Source organism: Scyliorhinus torazame, chromosome 11 (assembly GCF_047496885.1).
Source record: "Scyliorhinus torazame isolate Kashiwa2021f chromosome 11, sScyTor2.1, whole genome shotgun sequence".
NCBI classification, from domain to species: domain Eukaryota; kingdom Metazoa; phylum Chordata; class Chondrichthyes; order Carcharhiniformes; family Scyliorhinidae; genus Scyliorhinus; species Scyliorhinus torazame.
Window position 1 is genome coordinate 245,450,848 of NC_092717.1, and position 21,783 is coordinate 245,472,630.

The 21,783-nt window shown below is 51.8% G+C and overlaps 1 protein-coding gene across 2 annotated transcripts in view; it reads right to left on the bottom strand.

The window, feature by feature from the left end:
- impact (impact RWD domain protein) overlaps window positions 1-21,783 on the bottom strand; it is a 103,097-nt gene that overhangs the window by 23,877 nt on the left and 57,437 nt on the right. For both annotated transcript variants that reach the window (XM_072468512.1, XM_072468511.1), the window contains exon 8: window positions 3,005-3,078. In XM_072468512.1, the coding sequence (XP_072324613.1) occupies window positions 3,005-3,078 (74 nt within the window). The remainder of the gene's footprint in view (window positions 1-3,004; window positions 3,079-21,783) is intronic.

Below are 21,783 nucleotides of genomic sequence, written 5' to 3' on the forward strand. Positions count from 1 at the left end.
GAGAGAGAGAGAGACAGAGACAGACAGAGAGGCAGAGAGAGAGGCAGAGAGAGAGAGAGACAGAAAGTGAATGAGAGATAGAGACAGAGAGAGAGAGAGAGAGAGAGACAGAAAGAGAGACAGAGAGAGACAAACAGAGAGACAGAGAGAGAGGCAGAGAGAGAGAGAGACAGAGACACAGACAGACAGAGACAGAAAGTGAGAGTGTGAGAGAGAGAGAGAGAGAGACAGAGACAGAGAGAGACAGCGAGAGAGAGACAGAAAGTGAGAGTGTGAGAGAGAGGCAGAGAGAGAGACAGAGAGAGAGACAGAGAGTGAGAAAGTGAGACAGAGAGAGAGAGAGACAGAGAGAGTGTGAGAGAGAGAGAGAGAGAGAGGGAGAAATGAAATGAAAATCGCTTATTGTCACAAGTAGGCTTCAAATGAAGTTACTGTGAAAAGCCCCTAGTCGCCACATTCCGGAGCCTGTTTGGGGAGGCTGGTACGGGAATTGAACCGTGCTGCTGTCCTGCCTTGGTCTGCTTACAAAGCCAGTGATTTAGCCGTGTGCTAAACCAGAGAGAGAGAGGGAGAGAGAGAGATAGAGAGAGAGAGGGAGAGAAAGCAGGTCCTTGTCCCAGTGCTTCCAGGAAAGAAACTGAGCTCCATGGGTTTCTGAAAATCATTCCACTCAGGCACAACCCAATCACCACCTGTAACCGGGCAGAATACGGCCTTTTAGCCATTTCATTGGCCACCAGCCAATCAATCGGGAACTGAGTCCCACCCCATCTCCTGGGTGCCGAAAACTCGGTTCTGCTGTCCAAAGCTAGCAGTACCATGTACTACTCTGCACCTTCCAGAATTCCTCACTCTCTCTGCTGCTCGACTCACATGCCCATTAAGCATCCATGCATCAGAATGATAACAGCCAAAATAAAGAAAGGGTAAATAAGGGAATCAGCAGGATAGACCCTTACACCAGGCGCTGGAGAACTTGGTCATCGGATCCAGATTGACAAACCTTCACTCCAGCCCAGTTCCTTGTGAAAGACGTCTCCGTACCTCCTCAAGGCATCTTGGAGGACATTGTTGGATATTTTGACTATTTCCAGACAGTTGAGCCCAATCTTCTGTAACCAATGTGCTTCCACGACAACCTAAAGGTGATTGGCCTCTTGCCCGTTGTACACCACTGGGGTGTCGGCTGTTCCGAGGATCTTCAAAATTTCCCGGATGTATGTTGGCTGTGGTACTCTTCAAGCTTGAAGGCTGTGTTCCTGCAAGAAGATATTGGAAAGTCTTCTCGCCCGCTACGGTCACCCGGTGAGGACTCCCAGTTTAAGGGGTTTGCCAGTACAACAATTTCAACCAGAGCCGTCTTATTCAATTGGACTGCATTTAACCGATACATTGCCTTGTCTTCTTCAGAGCTCTCTCCACTCTGTTCAGTGGCTCTGTGGACTGTTGCTGCTGCCAGTTTTTGTTTTTGCAATGTTGCCCCTCTTGCGACACATGCTTGAATGTGCGTCAGAAGCACAGAAACTCACGAACGTGGCATGACTCCTGGGGATGTCTTCCTTGCAATGATAGCAGTCCACCTCGGACCAGAGTTGACGTCTCAATGTCTTCCTACTCCACGGGTTCCAATCTGTTCCCGAAGTCCGTGTCTGCTTCTCCACTGAGCCTGTTGATCCTGCCGTGGACCTCACGGCCATACCGCCCCATACTTAGTTAACGTCCCCTTCAGCCACACGTTGTAGCTCAGTGGCGGCTTTCTTGGCGCGTTCTGTTGCCCGAGCTATCTCGATTGACGTTTTCCAACATAATTGTGGTCTCCCCCAGAAGAAGCGTCTTCTGGGTATTAGGTTTATGGACCCCACAGACCAGCCGATTGTGCAACTTGTCACTGAGCACAGTCCTGGGCTCGCAATGCGCAGCAAGCTGGCAAAGCCTGGCTATGAAGGTTGAGACAGACTCTTCAGGGGTCTTCACTGCAGCGTTAAACTTAGAATGTTGGAGGATAATCGAGGCCTTGGATTGAAAAGGTCTTTCACCAATTTTACTATCTTGTCCAAGGTCTTCGATTCAGATTATTCCAGGGACGTGGGGTTCCTGCACAAATTATACGATTGAGGGCCTCAACCTGTCTAAAGTATCACCTTCTGCGTGTCCTCGCCCGTGATCCCGTTCACAGCAAAGAAGATACAGAGCCGTTCAATGTTCCGACTCCAATCCCCAACCCCTTTGTCAAATGTGTCTAGTTTCCCAATGATGGGCACCGACACACAGCAGCAGCCGTGTGTACCATCCACAAGATGCACTGCAGGAACTCACCAAGGCTCCTTCAACAGCACCTTCCAAACCTATAACTTTGTCCATCTAGAAGGACAAGGGTAGCAGATACCTGGGAACCCCACCACCTGGGGGTTCCCCTCCAAGTCGGGGCAGCACAGTAGCATTGTGAATAGCACAATTGCTTCACAGCTCCAGGGTCATAGGTTCGATTCCGGCTTGGGTCACTGTCTGTGCGGAGTCTGCACGTCCTCCCCGTGTCTGCGTGGGTTTCCTCCGGGTGCTCCGGTTTCCTCCCACAGTCCAAATATGTGCAGGTTAGGTGGATTGGCCATGATAAATTGCCCTTAGTGTCCAAAATTGCCCTTAGTGTTGGGTGGGGTTACTGGGTTATGGGGATAGGGTGGAGGTGTTGACCTTAGGTAGGGTGCTCTTTCCAAGAGCCAGTGCAGACTGGATGGGCCGAATGGCCTTCTTCTGCACTGTAAATTCTATGATAACCGTCCTGACTTGGAAATATATCGGCTGTTCCTTCACTGTCGCTAGGGCAAATTCCTGGAACCCCCTCCCGAACAGCACATACACCTTACGGACTGCAGCAGTTCAAATTTTAGCTCACTCCCACCTTCTCAAGGGCAACTAGGCATGGCCACGAAAGGCTGCCAGGGACACCCACATCCGGTGAATGGATACGATTCTAAAATTGTTCAGCAATTGGTCTTTCCTGTACCTGTAAGCGTAGATGTTGTGCGTGGCATTTGCAATCTTTTTATTCTGATAAAGGTCCTGTAGGAGCAGCTTCACCTGACGAGGAAACAAAGCAGACACAAACATCACTAAATGTTAAAGCGTGCCGCAAATCATCTGCAGAACTAAAAATGCAACCAATGCAAAATAGTGGATACATTTCCATCATCAGCTGTTTTCACAGGGTGGTTTGCATTTCCAAGTGTTGTTACACAGGCGGACATCGGTGGATTTGGGCGAGATGTGTAAAAAGAAAGATCCTGCATTTACATAGCACCTTCACAACCACAGGATGGCCCAAGTGCACAGGCTGTTGTAATTAGGAAAAGTCGCACAGCAGCGCTCCACAAACAAAAATGTGATAGAGGAGAGGATGGTGTAGTGATAATGTCACTGGGGATGCAAGTTCGAAGCCCACCACGGCAGCGTGTGGAATTTAAATTCAGTTAATAAACCTGGAATGTGAAAGTCAGTCTCAGTGATGGTGATTGGATTGGATTGGATTTCTGCGTACAACCCCGACAGATCATTCCGCACATCAAAAGAAATATCGGACAAACATAAATAGTGAAAAGACACAGATATCGGATGAAGCATACAGGAGTGTAGTACTACTCAGTAGAGAAGATTTGATTTGATTTATTATTGTCACATGTATTAGTATACAGTGAAAAGTATTGTTTATTGCATGCTGTACAAACAACGCATACCGTAAAGAGGGAAGGAGAGACTACAGAATGTAATTGTCATGATATGCAGGCATGCACATAATGAGATACAGACAGGCAGCTAATGAACACAGAGAACAGGACATAACCAATCAGCAGGCAGAACACTTGGGGGTGGTTTCCCACTATAAAAGGCACGAGGCACTCACACTCCGCCTCTTTCCACTGGGGACATCTACAGAGTGAGTCAGGGTGTATATATCACACAACACCTCCAGCACGTGGCTAAGAGCCAGGCCTGGTTCAGTCAGACAGAGTAAACACACTTACGTTCGCAGAGAGTCGAACTCACAGAGAACTGTGCTAACTGTGTGACAGGTTCAATAAATCAGTTTGAACTAACTTCAAGGTCTGGAGTATCTTTCAGTTAAAGCTGCACCCAGTTGCAGCCCGTGTTATCTCAGTGTGCTTAACACGACAGTAATGTTAGTTATTGCTAGGGTGTAGAGAAAAGATCAACTTAATCTGAGGTAAGTCCATTCAAAAGTCTGATGGCAGTAGGGAAGAAGCTGTTCTTGAGTTGGTTGGTACGTGACATCAAACTTTTGTATCTTTATCCTGATGGAAGAAGGTGGAAGAGAGTATGTCCGGGGTGCGTGGGGTCCTTAATTATGCTGGCTGCCTTTCCGAGGCAGCGGGAATTATAGATAGAGTCAATGGATGGGAGGCTGGTTTGTGTGATGGACTGGGCTACATTCACGACCTTTTGTAGTTTCCTGCGGTCTTGGGTAGAGCAGGATCCATACCAAGCTGTGATACAACCAGAAAGAATGCTTTCTATGGTGCATCTGTAGAAGTTGGTGAGAGTCGTAGCTGACATGCCAAATTTCCTTAGTCTTCTGAGAAAGTAGAGTCGTTGGTGGGCTTTCTGAACTATAGTGTCGGCATGGGGGGACCAGGACAGGCTGTTGGTGATCTGGACACCTAAAAACTTGAAGCTCTCGACCCTTTCTACTTCGTCCCCATTGATGTAGACAGGGGCATGTTCTCCACTATGCTTCCTGAAGTCGATGACAATCTCCTTCGTTTTGTTGACATTGAGGGAGAGATTATTGTCGTCGCACCAGTTCACCAGATTCTCGATCTCATTCCTGTACTCTGTCTCGTCATTGTTTGAAATCCGACGCACTACGATGGTGTCATCAGCAAATTTGTGAATCGAGTTGGAGGATAATTTAGCCACACAGTCATAGGTGTATAAGGAGCATAGTAGGGGGCTGAGGACACAGCCTTGTGGGGCACCGGATGATCATGGAGGAAGTGTTGTTGCCTATCCTTACTGATTGTGGCCTGTGGGTTAGAAAGTTTAGAATGCAGTCACAGAGGGAGGAGCCGAGGCCCAGGCCACGGAGCTTGGAGATGAGTTTCGTAGGAATGATGGTGTTGAAGGCTGAGCTGTAGTCGATAAATAGGAGCCTGACATAGGTGTCTTTGTTATCTAGGTGTTCCAGGGTTGAGTGCAGGGCCGGGGAGATGGTGTCCGCTGTGAATCTGTTGCAACGGTCGGCGAACTGTAGTGGATCAAGGCAATCCGGGAGGCTGGAGTTGATTCGTGCCATGACTAACCTTTCGAAGCACTTCATAATGATGGATGTCAGAGTCACTGGACGATAGTCATTAAGGCATGCTGCTTGGCTTTTCTTTGGCACAGGGATGATGGACGTCTTCTTAAAGCAGATAGGGACCTCAGATTGTGAAGGGATGTGTGAAACAATGTGTGAAGAGATCAGTTCAGTCCATAAGAGGGTCATTTAGGAGTCTGGTAACAGTGGGGAAGAAGCTGTTTTTGAATCTGTTCGTGCGTGTTCTCAGACTTTTGTATCTCCTGATGGACTGGGCGGTGTTCACAACTCTCCGTTGTGTCTTAAGGTCTTGGATGGAGCAGTTGCCATACCAGGCTGTGATGCAGCCAGATAGAATGCTCTCTATGCATCTGTAAAAGTTGATAAGAGTCAATGTGGACATGCCGAATTTCCTTAGTTTCCTGAGGCAGTATAGGCACTGTTGTGCTTTCTTGGTGATAGTGTCGACGTGGGTGGACCAGGACAGGTTTTGGTGATGTGCACATCTAGGAATTGGAAGCTGTCAACCATCTCCACCTCGGCCCCGTTGATGCTGACAGGGGTGTGTACAGTGCTTTGCTTCCTGAAGTCAATGACCAGCTCTTTAGTTTTGCTGGCACGGAGGGATCGATTGTTGTCGCTACACCACTCCAATAGGTTCTCTATCTCCCTCCTGTATTCTGACTCGTCGTTATTCGAGATCCGACCCACTGCAGTCGTGTCACCAGCAAACTTGTAGATGGAGTTGGAGCCAGATTTTGCCACACAGATCAACCCATCTGGTTCACCAATTTCCTTTAGGAAAGGGAATTTGCCGTCCTTAACTAGTCTGGCCTACATGTGACTCCATACCCACGGCAATGTGGTGGACTTTTAACTGTTGTTACAACACCCTGGGCTAGTGTGCGGTCAATTTGAGCCCCACAAGCTCCAGAGTCCCAACATAAGTGAATTAGCCAATAATTTGTATGTTTTCCTGTGATATTTGACCCTTGACTGCTCCAATGACTTACAGGCACCAGATTTGTAAGTAAAACATTAAAAAAAAAAACTTAATTACAATGAGAGAAAAGATAAACACGTAATGGAAATAATGGAACAATGGTCTACTAATCTAACTGTTGCCCAAACCCAATCCCACCCTGCACCCAGACACACACAACAGATACATGGTAGGCGGGTAGGAAAGGTTTAAAAAATAACAGGCTTTGAAAGGGCTGAGATGAATCTTTGCTGCTGAGGTGGTAGTCTTTGTAGTCTGTGATCTTGAAATCATTGGTCGATTTGGATCTTTTAGAATCTGCCTTCAATTAGACCCCGTGGGCTTAGGAAATTCCACCAGAGTCACCTTCGTTTGTACAGGCCTCCACCAAATTGACTCTCTCTGAGATATCATTAGAATTTTCTCCCCGAGAGTTTAAAAGGGGGGTTTCCATCCACTCTGCCCCTGGAACGCTTGTCTGCTCTTTCTGAAGATCAAGTTCAACTGTAATGAAGAGAAAGTAAAAGACCCTTTCCTCCAGATCTCTGGATATCTCAGGGGAGAGCTATTAGCTCTGTGCCTTCCCCAGCCTTTCAAACAGGGCTTCAGCTTTCACAGGCCGAGCTGGTGACTGCTTGCAGCCTTTTAATCAGAGGTAAACTTAACAGGCCTGGCCGGGTCGAGAGAATGTTTTAAACTTGCCAGCCATAGCTGTTAGAGAGAATGCGTCAAACCTGCTTCTGCTGCTCTTGAGATCTAAGCAGAACAGAAGTAAAACGGTGACGGCGCTTCATTATCCCACAAAACCCTGGGGCGCTCCACTAATACTGAGAGTATGTCCCGGAATCCCAGAAGAGTCGATTGACTGCTAGCCAAGTCCATCAATCGTGGAACTCTGCCCCACAGCACACTGTGCGGAGGGGAATCCCCTTGGGCCAGTTCAAATAGCAGCTTGCAGCGGGGGAGGGTTCAAAACTCTATAGTTTAACAGCAGGCAGTAACAAACAGCCAGCAAACAGTAGCCAGCAACGATTTAAAAGAGGTTCCATACACTAACTTCTCAAACAGGCCTAGCAAACCACTCAGTTCAAGAGCAGTTTGGGCTGGGCCGCAAGTATTGGCCTTGCCAACGAAGCCCACATCCCATTAAAGAATAAAGATTTTAAAATGATCAGATGAACTGTTTTTAAGTGATGTTGATTGAAGGATGAATATCGATCAAGACATCGAGGAGAATTCCCCTGCTCTTCGTCAAATTGGCGCAGTGGGATCATCTAGGGCCACGAGTCCATCCGGGTCCACCCTGCTCCCAAAGGGTGGTGAATCTATGGACTTTGCTACCCCAGAGTGCGGTGGATGCTGGGACAGTGGGTAAACTTAAGGAGGAGTTCGACAGATTTTTAAATTGGTAACGGGTTGAAGGGTTAGGGAGAATGGGCAGGACGGTGGAGTTGAGGCCAGGGTGGGATCAGGCATGATCGCATTGGGGGTGTAAGGCTCGGGAGGCTAAATTGCCGACTCCCACTGCTAGGTCGTGTGTTTCTAGGGAGGAGCTGATTTCACAATCCAGCTCTTGGTCTGTAGCATTGTGGGGTAGCAGATGAGGAACACACCAGCCATGATAGAATGACGGAGCAGACTCAATGGGCCGAATGGCCTATTTCTGCTCCTATACCTTATGAACGTATGAGAGCAAACGGGGCCTCAGTTCTATGTCTCATCCAAAAGTGGCGCCTCCGACTGTGCAGCACATGCTCAGCTCTGCACCGGGTGTGGCAGCCAAGACTGGGACGTACACCATCAATCTTCTAAGCCGAAGACAGGGCCATTACCCGCAGAGTCGCTCCTGTCCTCTGCCCTGACAGACCTTCATTCCTCCTTTTCCTTGGCTCAGTATAACACGGCAAATCTCTCAGTTTCTGTTCTGGTAAAAGATCATCGACGTTAACTCGGCATTTTCTGTTTTATGAACAAAGTACTTCATTGGCAATACGTGTTTGAGACATCCGGAGGTTGTGAAACGTGCTATAGAAATGCAAATTATTATAGGGACAGCTCCACAAATTGAATCTGGGTAGGTTAGTAGAGCAGATGAACGGGGACTTTCGGAGGTGGGACGCGCTCCCGCTGTCTCTGGCAGAGAGGGTGAAAATGACAGCCCTCCCGAGATTGCTGTTTGTTTTTCAATATCTCCCAATTTTTATCCCCAAGGCGTTTTTTTTAGGAGGATGAATGCGGGAATTTCGGGATTTATTTGGGCCGGTAAAACCTCGCGGGTGAGGAAGGTGCTGCTGGAGCAGGGGCGTGGGGGGGGGGGGGGCCCATTAAGCAATACTAAACACGATAGTAAACACAAAGTACAACCCCCCCCCCCCCCCCCCCCCCCCCGGGTTGCTGTTGCTGCTGACCACCTCCGAACGCTCAGCTAGAAAGTCTAGGAACGGTTGCAACCGCCTGAAGAACCCTTGCACAGACCCACTCAAGGCAAATTTTACCCTCTCCAATTTAATGAACCCTGCCATGTCGCTGATCCAGGCTTCCACGCTCGGGGGCCTCGCATCCTTCCACTGTAGCAGAATCCTCCGCCGAGCTACCAGGGACGCAAAGGCCAGAATACCGGCCTCTTTCGCCTCCTGCACTCCCGGCTCGTCCAATACCCCAAATAGTGCTAACCCCCAGCTCGGCTTGACCTGGGTGTTCACCACCTTAGACACCGTCCTCGCAATACCCCTCCAGAGCCAATCCAGCACCGGGCACGCCCAGAACATGATTTGCTGAGCTCCCCGAGCACCTCACACACCTGTCTTCCACCCCAAAATACCTGCTCAGCCTTGCCCCTGTCATATGCGCTCTGCGAAGAACCTTAAATTGTATCGGGCTAAGCTTGGCGCAAGAGGAGGAAGAATTAACCCTACCCAGGGTGTCCGCCCCCGTACCCTCGTCCATCTCCTCCCCAAGCTCCTCCTCCCATTTACCCTTTAGATCGCCGAGACCTTGCCTTCTGCAACCCACACCCCGAGTGCACCCAATCCTGGATCCTACGTCCTGGAATCAGCGGGAACTCCCTCACCTGCCGTCTTACAAACGCCCTTACCTGCATGCACCTGAAGGCATTTCCGGGGGGGAAGCCCAAATATTTCCTCCAGCGCCCCAAGACTTGCAAACGTCCCATCTATAAACAGGTCCCCCACCTTTCTAATTCCTGCCCTGTGCCAGCTCAGGAACCCTCCATCCATTCTCCCTGGGACGAACCGATGGTTCTCTCGGATCGGGGACCAAACCGAAGCCTTCACCTCACCCCTGTGGCGTCTCCACTGCCCCCAGATTTTCAAAGTCGCCGCCACCACCGGACTCGTGCTGGTGGAGGCGGCATCTTGTAAGGGCACGGGTTGGAGGACACTGGTAACGGCACCTCTGCTGTTCTCGCCAGCTCGGGACTCCACAAGCCCGGTAGTAGTGGCAGCCCTGAGGGTGTGGGGACAGTGGCGGTAGCACAGGGGTTTGAAGGGGGCACCGATATGCGGTAACCATCGGTTCGCTCCCGGGGGGGGGGGGGGGTTTCAGAGGTGGCAGCGGGCAGGGTTCGAGAGATTTGGGATCTCTCTCTTGATGAGAGTTTTCCGAGTTTTGAGGAGCTGGAGGAGGAGTTTGAGTTGCCGGATGGGACCGGGTTCCTGTATCTGCAAGTGAGGGATTTTGTACGGAGGCAGGTCTCGAGCTCCCCAACCCCTCCCACAAAGGGGGTTACAGGATAAAGTGATGTCGAGAACTGGGATTGGGGAGGGGAAGGTCTCGGAGATCTATAAGGAGCTGATGGAGTGGGAGGGAGCCCCAATAGGGGAGGTGAAGAGAAAGTGGGAGAAGAGTTGGGGGGGGGGGGGGGGGGGGGCTGGTTTATGGGAGGAGGCCCTGCGGAGAGTTAACGCGTCCTCGTTGTATGCCAGGCTCAGCCTGATCCAATTCAAGGTGCTCCACAGGGCTCATATGACTGTGGCCCGGATGAGCAGGTTTTTTGAGGACGTGGAGGACAGACGTGAGGGAAGTGCTGCGAACCACGTACACACGTTCTGGGCACGTCCGAGGCTGAGGGGCCTTTGCAGGGATTTGCGGACGTCATGTCAGAGGTCCTGCAAGGAAGGGTGACTCCGAGTCCAGAGGTGCCGATCTTTTGAGTGTCAGAAGACCCGGGAGACCAGAGGGTGAGAGAGGCCGACGTCCTGGCCTTTGCCTCCCTGGTGGCCTGGAGACGGATCTTACTGGGGCTCGGAGCCGCCAAAGTCGGGGGTTTGGGTCAGCGACATGGCAGGGTTTCTCAGGCAGGAGAAAATTAAATTCGCCCTGTGGGGTTGGTTACAGGTGTTCGCTCGGAGGTGGCAGCTGTTCATTGACGTCTTCGAGAAAAATTAGGCTATCAGCAGGGGAGTAGGTGGGGAGGGGATGGGGGGGAACAGAAGTGACGAATAAGGACAGGAAAACCAATGGCGGGGGGCCGAGATGGACTGGCAGTGTGTTTTTGATAAGCCATGTTGATTGGGGTTTGTATTTGGGGAAAATGATGGTTATTTCATTGGATGTTATTGTTGAAAAGTATTAAAATTATAAATGCCTCAATAAAATATTTTCTAAAAAAAATAGAAATGCAAGTTATTCATTTTAAGTTATAATTGGTATTGATAAAGAGGGTTATCCTTACATAACACCAATTTTTACAACCAAACCAATGGTTGAACCTTTCTGTACTTCACAGGTAATTGGAATAAGTCACGAACATAAAATGATTGAAAATTAACTTATGGACAATCTTCGCAAGGATCGGTTAGCCCGGCAAGCAGATTCATCAGGACGTTAACCAGGCTTCTGAGAATTAGATAATGAGCCGTGGTCACATAAACTGGTTGACATTCCCTGGATCATAGAACGTTAAAGAGGTGACTTAATTGACTTTTGCAGGATTTTGAAAAGAATGGATAGGCGAGGTGGAAAGAAACGTCTGTCGTCAGTGGTGGGAGCCCAGGACAGAGGTTAGGAAGCTCTCTTCAAGCAAAGGAACGGTGGAAGAATGGATCTCTTTCCCTCAAAAAGCTGTAGATGCAGGGGCTTAATTGAGCATCACTGCTCAACATTTATTGTCCATCTTCAATTGCCCCAGAGAACAACAAAGAAAAGTACAGCACAGGAACAGGCCCTTCGGCCCTCCAAGCCTGTGCCGACCATGCTGCCCGACTAAACTACAATCTTCTACACTTCCTGGGTCCGTATCCCTCTATTCCCATCCTATTCATGTATTTGTCAAGATGCCCCTTAAATGTCACTATCGTCCCTGCTTCCACCACCTCCTCCGGTAGCGAGTTCCAGGCACCCACTACCCTCTGTATAAAAAACTTGCCTCGTACATCTACTCTAAACCTTGCCCCTCTCACCTTAAACCTATGCACTCTAGTAATTGACCCCTCTACCCTGGGGAAAAGCCTCTGACTATCCACTCTGTCTATGCCCCTCATAATTTTGTAGACCTCTATCAGGTCGCCTCTCAACCTCCGTCGTTCCAGTGAGGACAAACCGAGTTTATTCAACCACTCCTCATAGCTAATGTCCTCCATACCAGGCAACATCCTGGTAACTCTCTTCTGCACCCTCTCTAAAGCCTCCACCATTCTTCTGGTACTGTGGCGACCAGAATTGAACACTATACTCCAAGTGTGGCCTAAGGTTCTATACAGCTGCAACATGACTTGCCAATTTTTATACTCAATGCCCCGGCCAATGAAGGCAAGCATGCCGTATGCCTTCTTGACTACCTTCTCCACCTGTGTTGCCCCTTTCAGTGACCTGTGGATCTGTACACCTAGATCTCTCTGACTTTCAATACTCGAGGGTTCTACCATTCACTGTATATTCCCTACCTGCATTAGACCTTCCAAAATGCATTACCTCACATTTGTCCGGATTAAACTCCAGAAGGTGGTGGGGAGCTGTCTTCTTGATCCGCTGCAGCCCGTGTGGTGTAGGTACACCCACAGTGCTGTTAGGGAGGGGGTTCCAGGCTCTTCACCCAGCGATAGTGAAGGAACGGCTGATATATTTCCAAGTCAGGGTGGTGAGTCCGTATGATAAGCAGAGACTATTCATATCCGGAATGACAATCGATACTAATTTTGCAATGAATCCCAGGTATCGATTGCTGGCTACTTTAATGTTCAGCGTGAACTAATTTGAGCTCAAAGGCCACGTTCCGAGAATATATGCTCATCATCGGGGCTGACAATTCTAATGAGATCTTTTGGTTATTTTGAGTTTTTTTTAAAAACTGGAATTATTTTCTCCTATGTCAAATTAGCGGAGAGTAGTAGGTACTTTGGAATGATTACAAAGCAATAATAAGCTCTGCAAAAGAAAAGCTTCAGCACTTTAACACTTCCTTGTGAATCCTGAAATGCAATCACTCCCAGGAACTCATTTTTATTTTCGCTGCAGAATTGCCAAAGAAACAACGTGGAGACGATCGCAAGCAGCAGCACAACCACCATATATAATGCTTGAAGCACCTGGTTAGTGTGATTTACTAAGCCATGCGGATGAGGCGCTCATCACCGATTAACGCAATTGGCAAAACGACTTGCATCTGAATAGAGTGAGATGTCTAAAGGTTCCCTGCAATCCAAGCCAAACACTTGGCACCGTCACTTAAGTGGGAGGGGAGGAGGGAGGGGGGTGGCTGCCGCTGCCACTGCCTCCCAGGAAGCACCCCCTGTCCTGTGGCTGACCCTCCGACCTTCCTCGGCGGAACAGGGTACCCCGCCTGGACTCCCATCTGGAGCTCCATCTCAGAGCTCTGCAATCTTTCACCGCATAGGCTGCTTAAGTGTTCACAAGAGAGAGGGACCTTGTTGCTCGTGAGAACAGCGTGAACCAGGCTAATAAGACTTGAACAGGTTGATATTAAGAAGGAGGATGTGCTGGAAATGGCTGTCACGAGGGGACATAATTTAAGGTGATTGGAGGAAGGTATAGGGGAGATGTCAGAGATCAGGGGCGAGATTCTCCGACCCCCCCGCCGGGTCAGAGAATCGCCGGGGGCTGGCGTGAATCCCGCCCCCGCCGGTTGCCGGATTCTCCGGCACCGGATAGTCGGCAGGGGTGGGAATCGCGCCGCGCCGGTTGGCGGGCCCCCCCGCTCGATTCTCCGGCCCGGATGGGCCGAAGTCCCGCCGCTAAAATGCCTGTCCCGCCGGCGTTGATTAAACCACCTACCTTACCGGCGGGCGGGCTCCGGGGTCCTGGGGGGGGGGGGGGCGCGGGGCGATCTGGTCCCGGGGGGTGCCCTCACGGTGGCCTGGCCCGCGATCGGGGCCCACCGATCCGCGGGCGTGCCTGTGCCGTGGGGGCACTCTTTCCCTTCCGCCTTCGCCACGGTCTCCACCATGGCGGAGGCGGAAGAGACTCCCTCCACTGCGCATGCGTGGGAAACTGTCAGCGGCCGCTAACGCTCCCACGCATGCGCCGCCCGGAGATGTCATTTCCGCGCCAGCTGGCGGAGCACCAAAGGCCTTTCCCGCCTGCTGGCGGGGCGGAAATTCGTCCGGCGCCGGCCTAGCCCCTTAAGGTTGGGGCTCGGCCCCCAAAGATGCGGAGCATTCCGCACCTTTGGGGCGGCGCGATGCCCGACCGATTTGCGCCGTTTTGGGCGCCAGCGGACATCGCGCCGTTTCCGGAGAATTTCGCCAAGGTTCTTTACACAGAGAGTGGTGGGTGTGTGGAACGCACTGCCAGCAGAGGTGGTGGAGTCAGAGTCATTAGGGACATTTAAGCGACTCTTGGACAGGCACATGGACAGGAGTAAATCGAAGGGCTGTAGGTTAGTTTGATCTTAGATTAGGATAAATGGTCGGCACATCATCGTGGGCCGAAGGGCCTGGACTGTGCTGTACTGTTCTATGTTCTATGTTCGATAGATAATGTGTTCATTTTTTTTCTTCCTACTTTTCCACATTTTACTCTATTTTTCAGATATTTGCTCACGTGCTATATCTTTTCCTTACGTCCTATTCACAATTTACTTTCCTACCTATCTTTGCGTCATCAGCAAATTTAGCAACCATACCTTCAGTCCCTTCACCCATGTCATTTACATAAATTGTGGAAAGTTGAGGTCCCAGCATCACTGGTTATATTTCGCCAACATGAAAGAGGCCCATTTATACCTTCTCTTTACTTGCTGTTATCCAGCCAATCTTCTATCCATGCCAATGTTACCCCCTACACCAAGTGCGTTTATTTCTTGCAATAGTTTTGATGTGCACTTTATCAAATGCCTTCCATAATCTGGAATTAAAGGTCTGATGATGACCATGAAACCATTTTCGATTGGCGTAAAAACCCTCCTGGTTCACGAATGTCCTTTAGGGAAGGAAATCTGCCGTCCTTACCCGGTCTGGCCTACATGTGACTCCAGAACAACAGCAATGTGGTTGACTCTTAATTGCCTTTAGGGATGAGCAATAAATGCTGGCCCAGCCAGCAACACCGACATCCTGTGAATTAATAAAAAGTAAATCTCCATATGCCTTTCCATCATTGGTATTTGGAATCTATCGATCTCTGCTTTCATCATCCTCAATGACTGAGCTTCCAGAGCTCTCTGGGGATAGAGAATTCTGAAGATTCACAACTGGATTTGGATCTATTGTCGCGTGTACCGAGGTACAGTGAAAAGTATTGTTCGGTGTACCGTCCAGAAGTATAGGCGCTGCGTTGTGCTTTCTTGGTGATAGTGTCGACATGGGTGGACCAGGTCAGGCTGCTGGTAATCTGCACATCTAGGAATTTGAAGCGGTCAGCCATCTCCACCTCGGCCCTGTTGATGCAGACAAGGGGGTGTCGATACTTTGCTTCCTGAAGTCAATGACCAGCTCTTTAGTTTTGCTGAGGGAGAGATTGGTGTTGTTACACCACTCCTCTAGGTGCCCTCTGTGGAAAGAAATTTCTCATCTCGGTCCTTAGTGGCTTCCCCCTTATTTTGAAATTGTGTCCCCCTGGTTCTAGACTCCCAAACCAGGGGAAACATGTTACCCGCACCCACCCTGTCTTTCCCGTTAAGTAGATTTCAATGAAATCATTTCCCATTCTTCGAAACTCTAGGGAATACAGACCCAATTTCCCCAATCTCTCTTTAAAAAACAGTCCCTCCATCCCCAGGACAAGTCTGGTGAATGTTTATCAATCTCCCTCTTCTGGCAATAATCTCCTTTCTGAGGTAAGGGGACCTAAACTGCAGACAGTGCTCCAGGTGCAGTCGAACCAAGGTCTTATATCATTGAAGCAAGAGTTTGCTCCTCCTATATTCAATTCTTCCTGCGATAAAGGTGACCATCCCGTTAGCCTTGCTCCATTACGGGTCCTCACACCCAGCTCCCTGGAAGGGCTCCATCCCATTCTCCCAGTTTCTCCGCCTCTGTCGCATCAGTTGGGATGATGTCACCTTAGAAAATGGAGCTTCTGACATGTGTTTTTTTCCTTAGCCAAGGTTCCCCCAACCCTGTGGTTGACAACCTGGTTCGACCCATCTCCAGCACATCTGCCCCCATCCTATCCCTTCCTCCCAGAACCATGTGAGGGACCCCCTTGTCCTCACCTTTCATCCCACTAGCCTCCGCATTCAAAGGACCATCCTCCGTCATTTCCGCCAACTCCAGCACGATGTCATCACTAAACACATCTTCCCCTCATCCCCTGTCAGCATTCCGCAGGGACCGTGCCTTCTGTGAGATCCTGGTCCACTCCCTCCATCACACCCACCTCCTCATCGACCTTCCCACGGCACCTTCCCTTGCAACCGCAAAAGGTGCAACACCTGGCTCTTTACCTCTTCCCTATTCAAGGCCTAAACACGCCTTTCAGGCTAGGCAGCATTTCACTTGCACTAAACCACACTGAAGGAACTGCATTTGCTGCCCCCTATGTGGTCTCCTCGACATTAGGGAGACTAAACACAGAGTGGCTGACACTTTGTGGAACACCTTCGCTCAGTCCACAAGCATGTCCCCAGCCTTCCTGTTTCAGCCATTTATAACCCAGCTCCTTGCTCGCATGCCCGCATGTTCATACCAACAAAAAAGGAAGGACGGTAGAAAGAGGGAAAATCGACCGTGGATATCTAAGGAAATAAGGGAGAGTATCAAATTGAAGGAAAAAGCATACAAAGTGGCAAAGATTAGTGGGAGACTAGAGGACTGGGAAATCTTTAGGGGGCAACAGAAAGCTACTAAAAAAGCTATAAGGAAGAGTAAGATAGATTATGAGAGTAAACTTGCTCAGAATATAAAAACAGATTGTAAAAGTTTCTACAAATATATAAAACCAAAAAGAGTGGCTAAGGTAAATATGGGTCCTTTAGAGGATGAGAAGGGAGATTTAATAATGGGAGATGAGGAAATGGCTGAGGAACTGAACAGGTTTTTTGGGTCGGTCTTCACAGTGGAAGACACAAATAACATGCCAGTGACTGATGGAAATGAGGCAATGACAGGTGAGGACCTTGAGAGGATTGTTATCGCCAAGGAGGTAGTGATGGGCAAGCTAATGAGGCTAAAGGTAGATAAGTCTCCTGGCCTTGATGGAATGCATCCCAGAGTGCTAAAAGTGATGGCTAGGGAAATTGCAAATGCACTAGTGATAATTTACCAAAATTCACTAGACTCTGGGGTGGTCCCGGCGGATTGGAAATTATCAAACGTGACACCACTGTTTAAAAAAGGAGGTAGGCAGAAAGCGGGTAATTATAGGCCAGTGAGCTTAACTTCGGTAGTAGGGAAGATGCTGGGATCTATCATCAAGGAAGAAATAGCGAGGCATCTGGGTGGAAATTGTCCCATTGGGCAGACGCAGCATGGGTTCATAAAGGGCAGGTCGTCCCTAACTAATTTAGTGGAATTTTTTGAGGACATTACCAGTGCGGTAGATAACGGTGAGCCAATGGATGTGGTATATCTGGATTTCCAGAAAGCCTTTGACAAGGTGCCACACAAAAGGTTACTGCATAAGATAAAGATGCATGGCATTAAGGAAAATAGTAGCATGGATAGAGGATTGGTTAATTAATAGAAAGCAAAGAGTGGGGATTAATGGGTGTTTCGCTGGTTGGCAATCAGTAGCTAGTGGTGCCCCTCAGGGATCAGTGTTGGGCCCACAACTGTTCACAATTTACATAGATGATTTGGAGTTGGGGACCAAGGGCAATGTGTCTAAGTTTGCAGACGACACTAAGATAAGTGGTAAAGCAAAAAGTGCAGAGGATACTGGAAGTCTGCAGAGGGATTTGGATAGGCTAAGTGGGCTAGGGTCTGGCAGATGGAATACAATGTTGACAAATGTGAGATTATCCATTTTGGTAGGAATAACAGCAAAAGAGATTATTATTTAAATGATAAAATATTAAAACATGCCACTGTGCAGAGAGACCTGGGTATGCTAGTGCATGAGTCGCAAAAAGTTGGTTTACAGGTGCAACAGGTGATTAAGAGGGCAAATGGAATTTTGTCCTTCATTGCTAGAGGGATGGAGTTTAAGACTAGGGAGGTTATGCTGCAATTGTATAAGGTATAAGTGAGGCCACACCTGGAGTATTGTGTTCAGTTTTGGTCTCCTTACTTGAGGAAGGACGTACTGGCACTGGAGGGTGTGCACAGGAGATTCACTCGGTTAATCCCAGAGCTGAAGGAGTTGGATTACGAGGAGAGGTTGAGTAGACTGGGACTGTACTCGTCGGAATTTAGAAGGATGAGGGGGGGGATCTTATAGAAACATATAAGATTATGAAGGGAATATATAGGATAGATGTGGGCAGGTAGTTTCCACTGGCGGGTGAAAGCAGAACTAGGGGGCATAGCCTCAAAATAAGGGGAGTAGATTTAGGACTGAGTTTAGGAGGAACTTCTTCACCCAAAGGGTTGTGAATCTACGGAATTCCTTGCCCAGTGAAGCAGTAGAGGCTCCTTCGTTAAATGTTTTTAAGATAAAGATAGATGGTTTTTGAAGAACAAAGGGATTAAGGGTTATGGTGTCCGGGCCGGAAAGTGGAGCTGAGTCCACAAAAGATCAGCCCTGATCTCATTGAATGGTGGAGCAGGCTCGAGGGGCCAGATGGCCGACTCCTGCTCCTAGTTCTTATGTTCTTATGTCCGTCCTTGGCCTGCTGCAATGCTCCAGGGAAGCCCATGCGAGCTGGAGGAGCAACAAACAATCTTCCAGTTGGGCACATTGCAGCTCGGGGCTTAATGTTGAGTTTAGCAGCGTTAGACGGCGACCTTTCTCAATCCACGTATTACCTTCCCCCTCTCACACCCCCTCCCCTACCCCCCTCGCACCCCTCCCTACCCCCCTCGCACCCCCTACCCTACCCCTCTCGCACCCCTCCCCTACCCCCCTCGCACCCCCTACCCTACCCCTCTCCCACCCCCTCCCCTACCCCCACGCACCCCCTCCCCTACCCCCCTCGCACCCCCTCCCCTACTCCTCTCCCACCCCCTCCCCTACCCCCTCGCACCCCCTACCCTACTCCTCTCCCACCCCCTCCCCTACCCCCTCGCACCCCATCCTGCGCCCCCTCTCGCGCCCCCTCACCTACCCCTCTCGAACCCCTCCCCTACCCCTACCCCTCTCGCACCCCTCCCCTAACCCCCTCGCGCCCCCTCACCTGCCCCTCTCGCGCCCTCTCCCCTGACCCTCTCGCGCCCCCTACCCTGCCCCTCTCGCGCCCCCTCCCCTGACCCTCTTGCGCCCCCTCCCCTGACCCTCTCGTGCCCCCTCCCCTGACCCTCTTGCGCCCCCTCCCCTGACCCTCTCGTGCCCCCTCCCCTGACCCTCTCGTGCCCCCTCTCGAGCCCCCTCCCCTGCCCCTCTCGCGCCCCCTCCCCGGCCCCTCCCCGGCCCCTCTCGCGCCCCCCTCCCCGACCCCTCTCGCGCCCCCCTCCCCGACCCCTCTCGCGCCCCCTCCCCGATCCCTCTCCCGCCCCCTCCCCGACCCCTCCCTGACCCCTCTCGCGCCCCCTCCCCGATCCCTCTCCCGCCCCCTCCCCGACACCTCTCCCGCCCCCTCCCCGACACCTCTCGCGCCCCCTCCCCGACCCCTCTCGCGCCCCCCTCCCCGACCCCTCTCCCGTTCCCTCCCCGACCCCTCTCCCGCCCCCTCCCCGACCCCTCTCGCGCCCCGCCCCAACCCAACCCCTCTCCCGCCCCGACCCCTCTCACGCCCCCCACCCCCACTCGTGCCCACGCCCCCGCCCCCACCCCCACTCGTGCCCACGCCCCCCACCCACTCGTGCCCCCGCCCCCTCCCCCACTCGCGCCCCCTCCCCCACTCGCGCCCCCTCCCCCACTCGCGCCCCCTCCCCCACTCGCGCCCCCTCCCCCACTCGCGCCGCCCCCCCACTCGCGCCCCCTCCCCCCCACTCGCGCCCCCTCCCCCCCCCACTCGCGCCCCCTCCCCCACTCGCGCCCCTCCCCCACTCGCGCCCCCTCCCCCACTCGCGCCCCCTCCCCCACTCGCGCCCCCTCCCCCACTCGCGCCCCCTCCCCCACTCGCGCCCCCTCCCCCACTCACAACACTATACTTTGTTAACAAACAAAACTATATATTTATTACACTAACTAAGGCTCTAACACATTCCTAAAGTAGAAGGTTTCTCGATCAAACTATGCTATCTCGAACTGTCAGACTTTCTCAAGTGCCACTGCTCACTGTCTCGTGCCTCACTATCCTATCCAGCTTCCTCTCCTAACTCGTGACTCCCAGAATCCCAAAAGTCACATGATATATATGTGACTGCTCTGTGGTTCCCTCTAGTGGTAGGAAGCATTATCATTAACTTGTTAACTCTTTACATCCAGTCAATATACATATCATTACAGACCTGAAATGTTCAGACATAGAACATACAGTGCAGAAGGAGGCCATTCGGACCATCGAATCTGCACCGACCCACTTAAGCCCTCACTTCCACCCTATCCCCTTAACCCAATATCCCCTCCTATCCTTTTTGGACACTTACGGCAATTTATCATGGCCAATCCACCCTACCTGCACGTCTTTTGACTGTGGGAGGAAACCGGAGCACCCGGAGGAAACCCACGCAGACGCGCGGGGGGGGGTAGGGGGGGGTGTGGATTCTCCGAGCTCCTTCACCTGGGGGGGAGGGGGGGGGCCTCCGATGGGTCTGGCCCGCGATCAGGGCTCACCAATCAGCGGGCCGGACTCTCAAGCCCCGGCACTATTTTGTTACGCGGCCGGCCCCTGAATCCCCACGCCATGTTGCGTCCCGGCCGGCGCGTTGAGGAAGTCCCCCGCGCAGGCGCGGGTTGGTGCGATGCCACTGCGCAGGCGCGGGTTGCCGCGGCACACAGTTGGCGCCGGGAAGGGATACTTTCGACGTGCAGACTCCGCACAGACATGGGGAGAACGTGCAGACTCCGCACAGACACGGGGAGAACGTGCAGACTCCACATAGACACGGGGAGAACGTGCAGACTCCGCACAGCCACGGGGAGAACGTGCAGTCTCCGCACAGACACGGGGAGAGCGTGCAGACTCCGCACAGACACGGGGAGAACGTGCAGACTCCGCACAGACACGGGGAGAACGTGCAGACTCCGCACAGACACGGGGAGAGCGTGCAGACTCCGCACAGACACGGGGAGAGCGTGCAGACTCGGCACAGACACGGGGAGAACGTGCAGACTCGGCACAGACACGGGGAGAACGTGCAGACTCCGCACAGACACGGGGAGAACGTGCAGACTCCGCACAGACACGGGGAGAGCGTGCAGACTCGGCACAGACACGGGGAGAACGTGCAGACTCCACATAGACACGGGGAGAACGTGCAGACTCCGCACAGCCACGGGGAGAACGTGCAGTCTCCGCACAGACACGGGGAGAGCGTGCAGACTCCGCACAGACACGGGGAGAACGTGCAGACTCCGCACAGACACGGGGAGAACGTGCAGACTCCGCACAGACACGGGGGAGAGCGTGCAGACTCCGCACAGACACGGGGAGAGCGTGCAGACTCGGCACAGACACGGGGAGAACGTGCAGACTCGGCACAGACACGGGGAGAACGTGCAGACTCCGCACAGACACGGGGAGAACGTGCAGACTCCGCACAGACACGGGGAGAGCGTGCAGACTCGGCACAGACACGGGGAGAGCGTGCAGACTCCGCACAGACACGGGGAGAACGTGCAGACTCGGCACAGACACGGGGAGAACGTGCAGACTCCGCACAGACACGGGGAGAGCGTGCAGACTCCGCACAGACACGGGGAGAACGTGCAGACTCCGCACAGACACGGGGAGAACGTGCAGACTCCGCACAGACACGGGGAGAGCGTGCAGACTCGGCACAGACACGGGGAGAACATGCAGACTCGGCACAGACACGGGGAGAGCGTGCAGACTCCGCACAGACACGGGGAGAACGTGCAGACTCCGCAC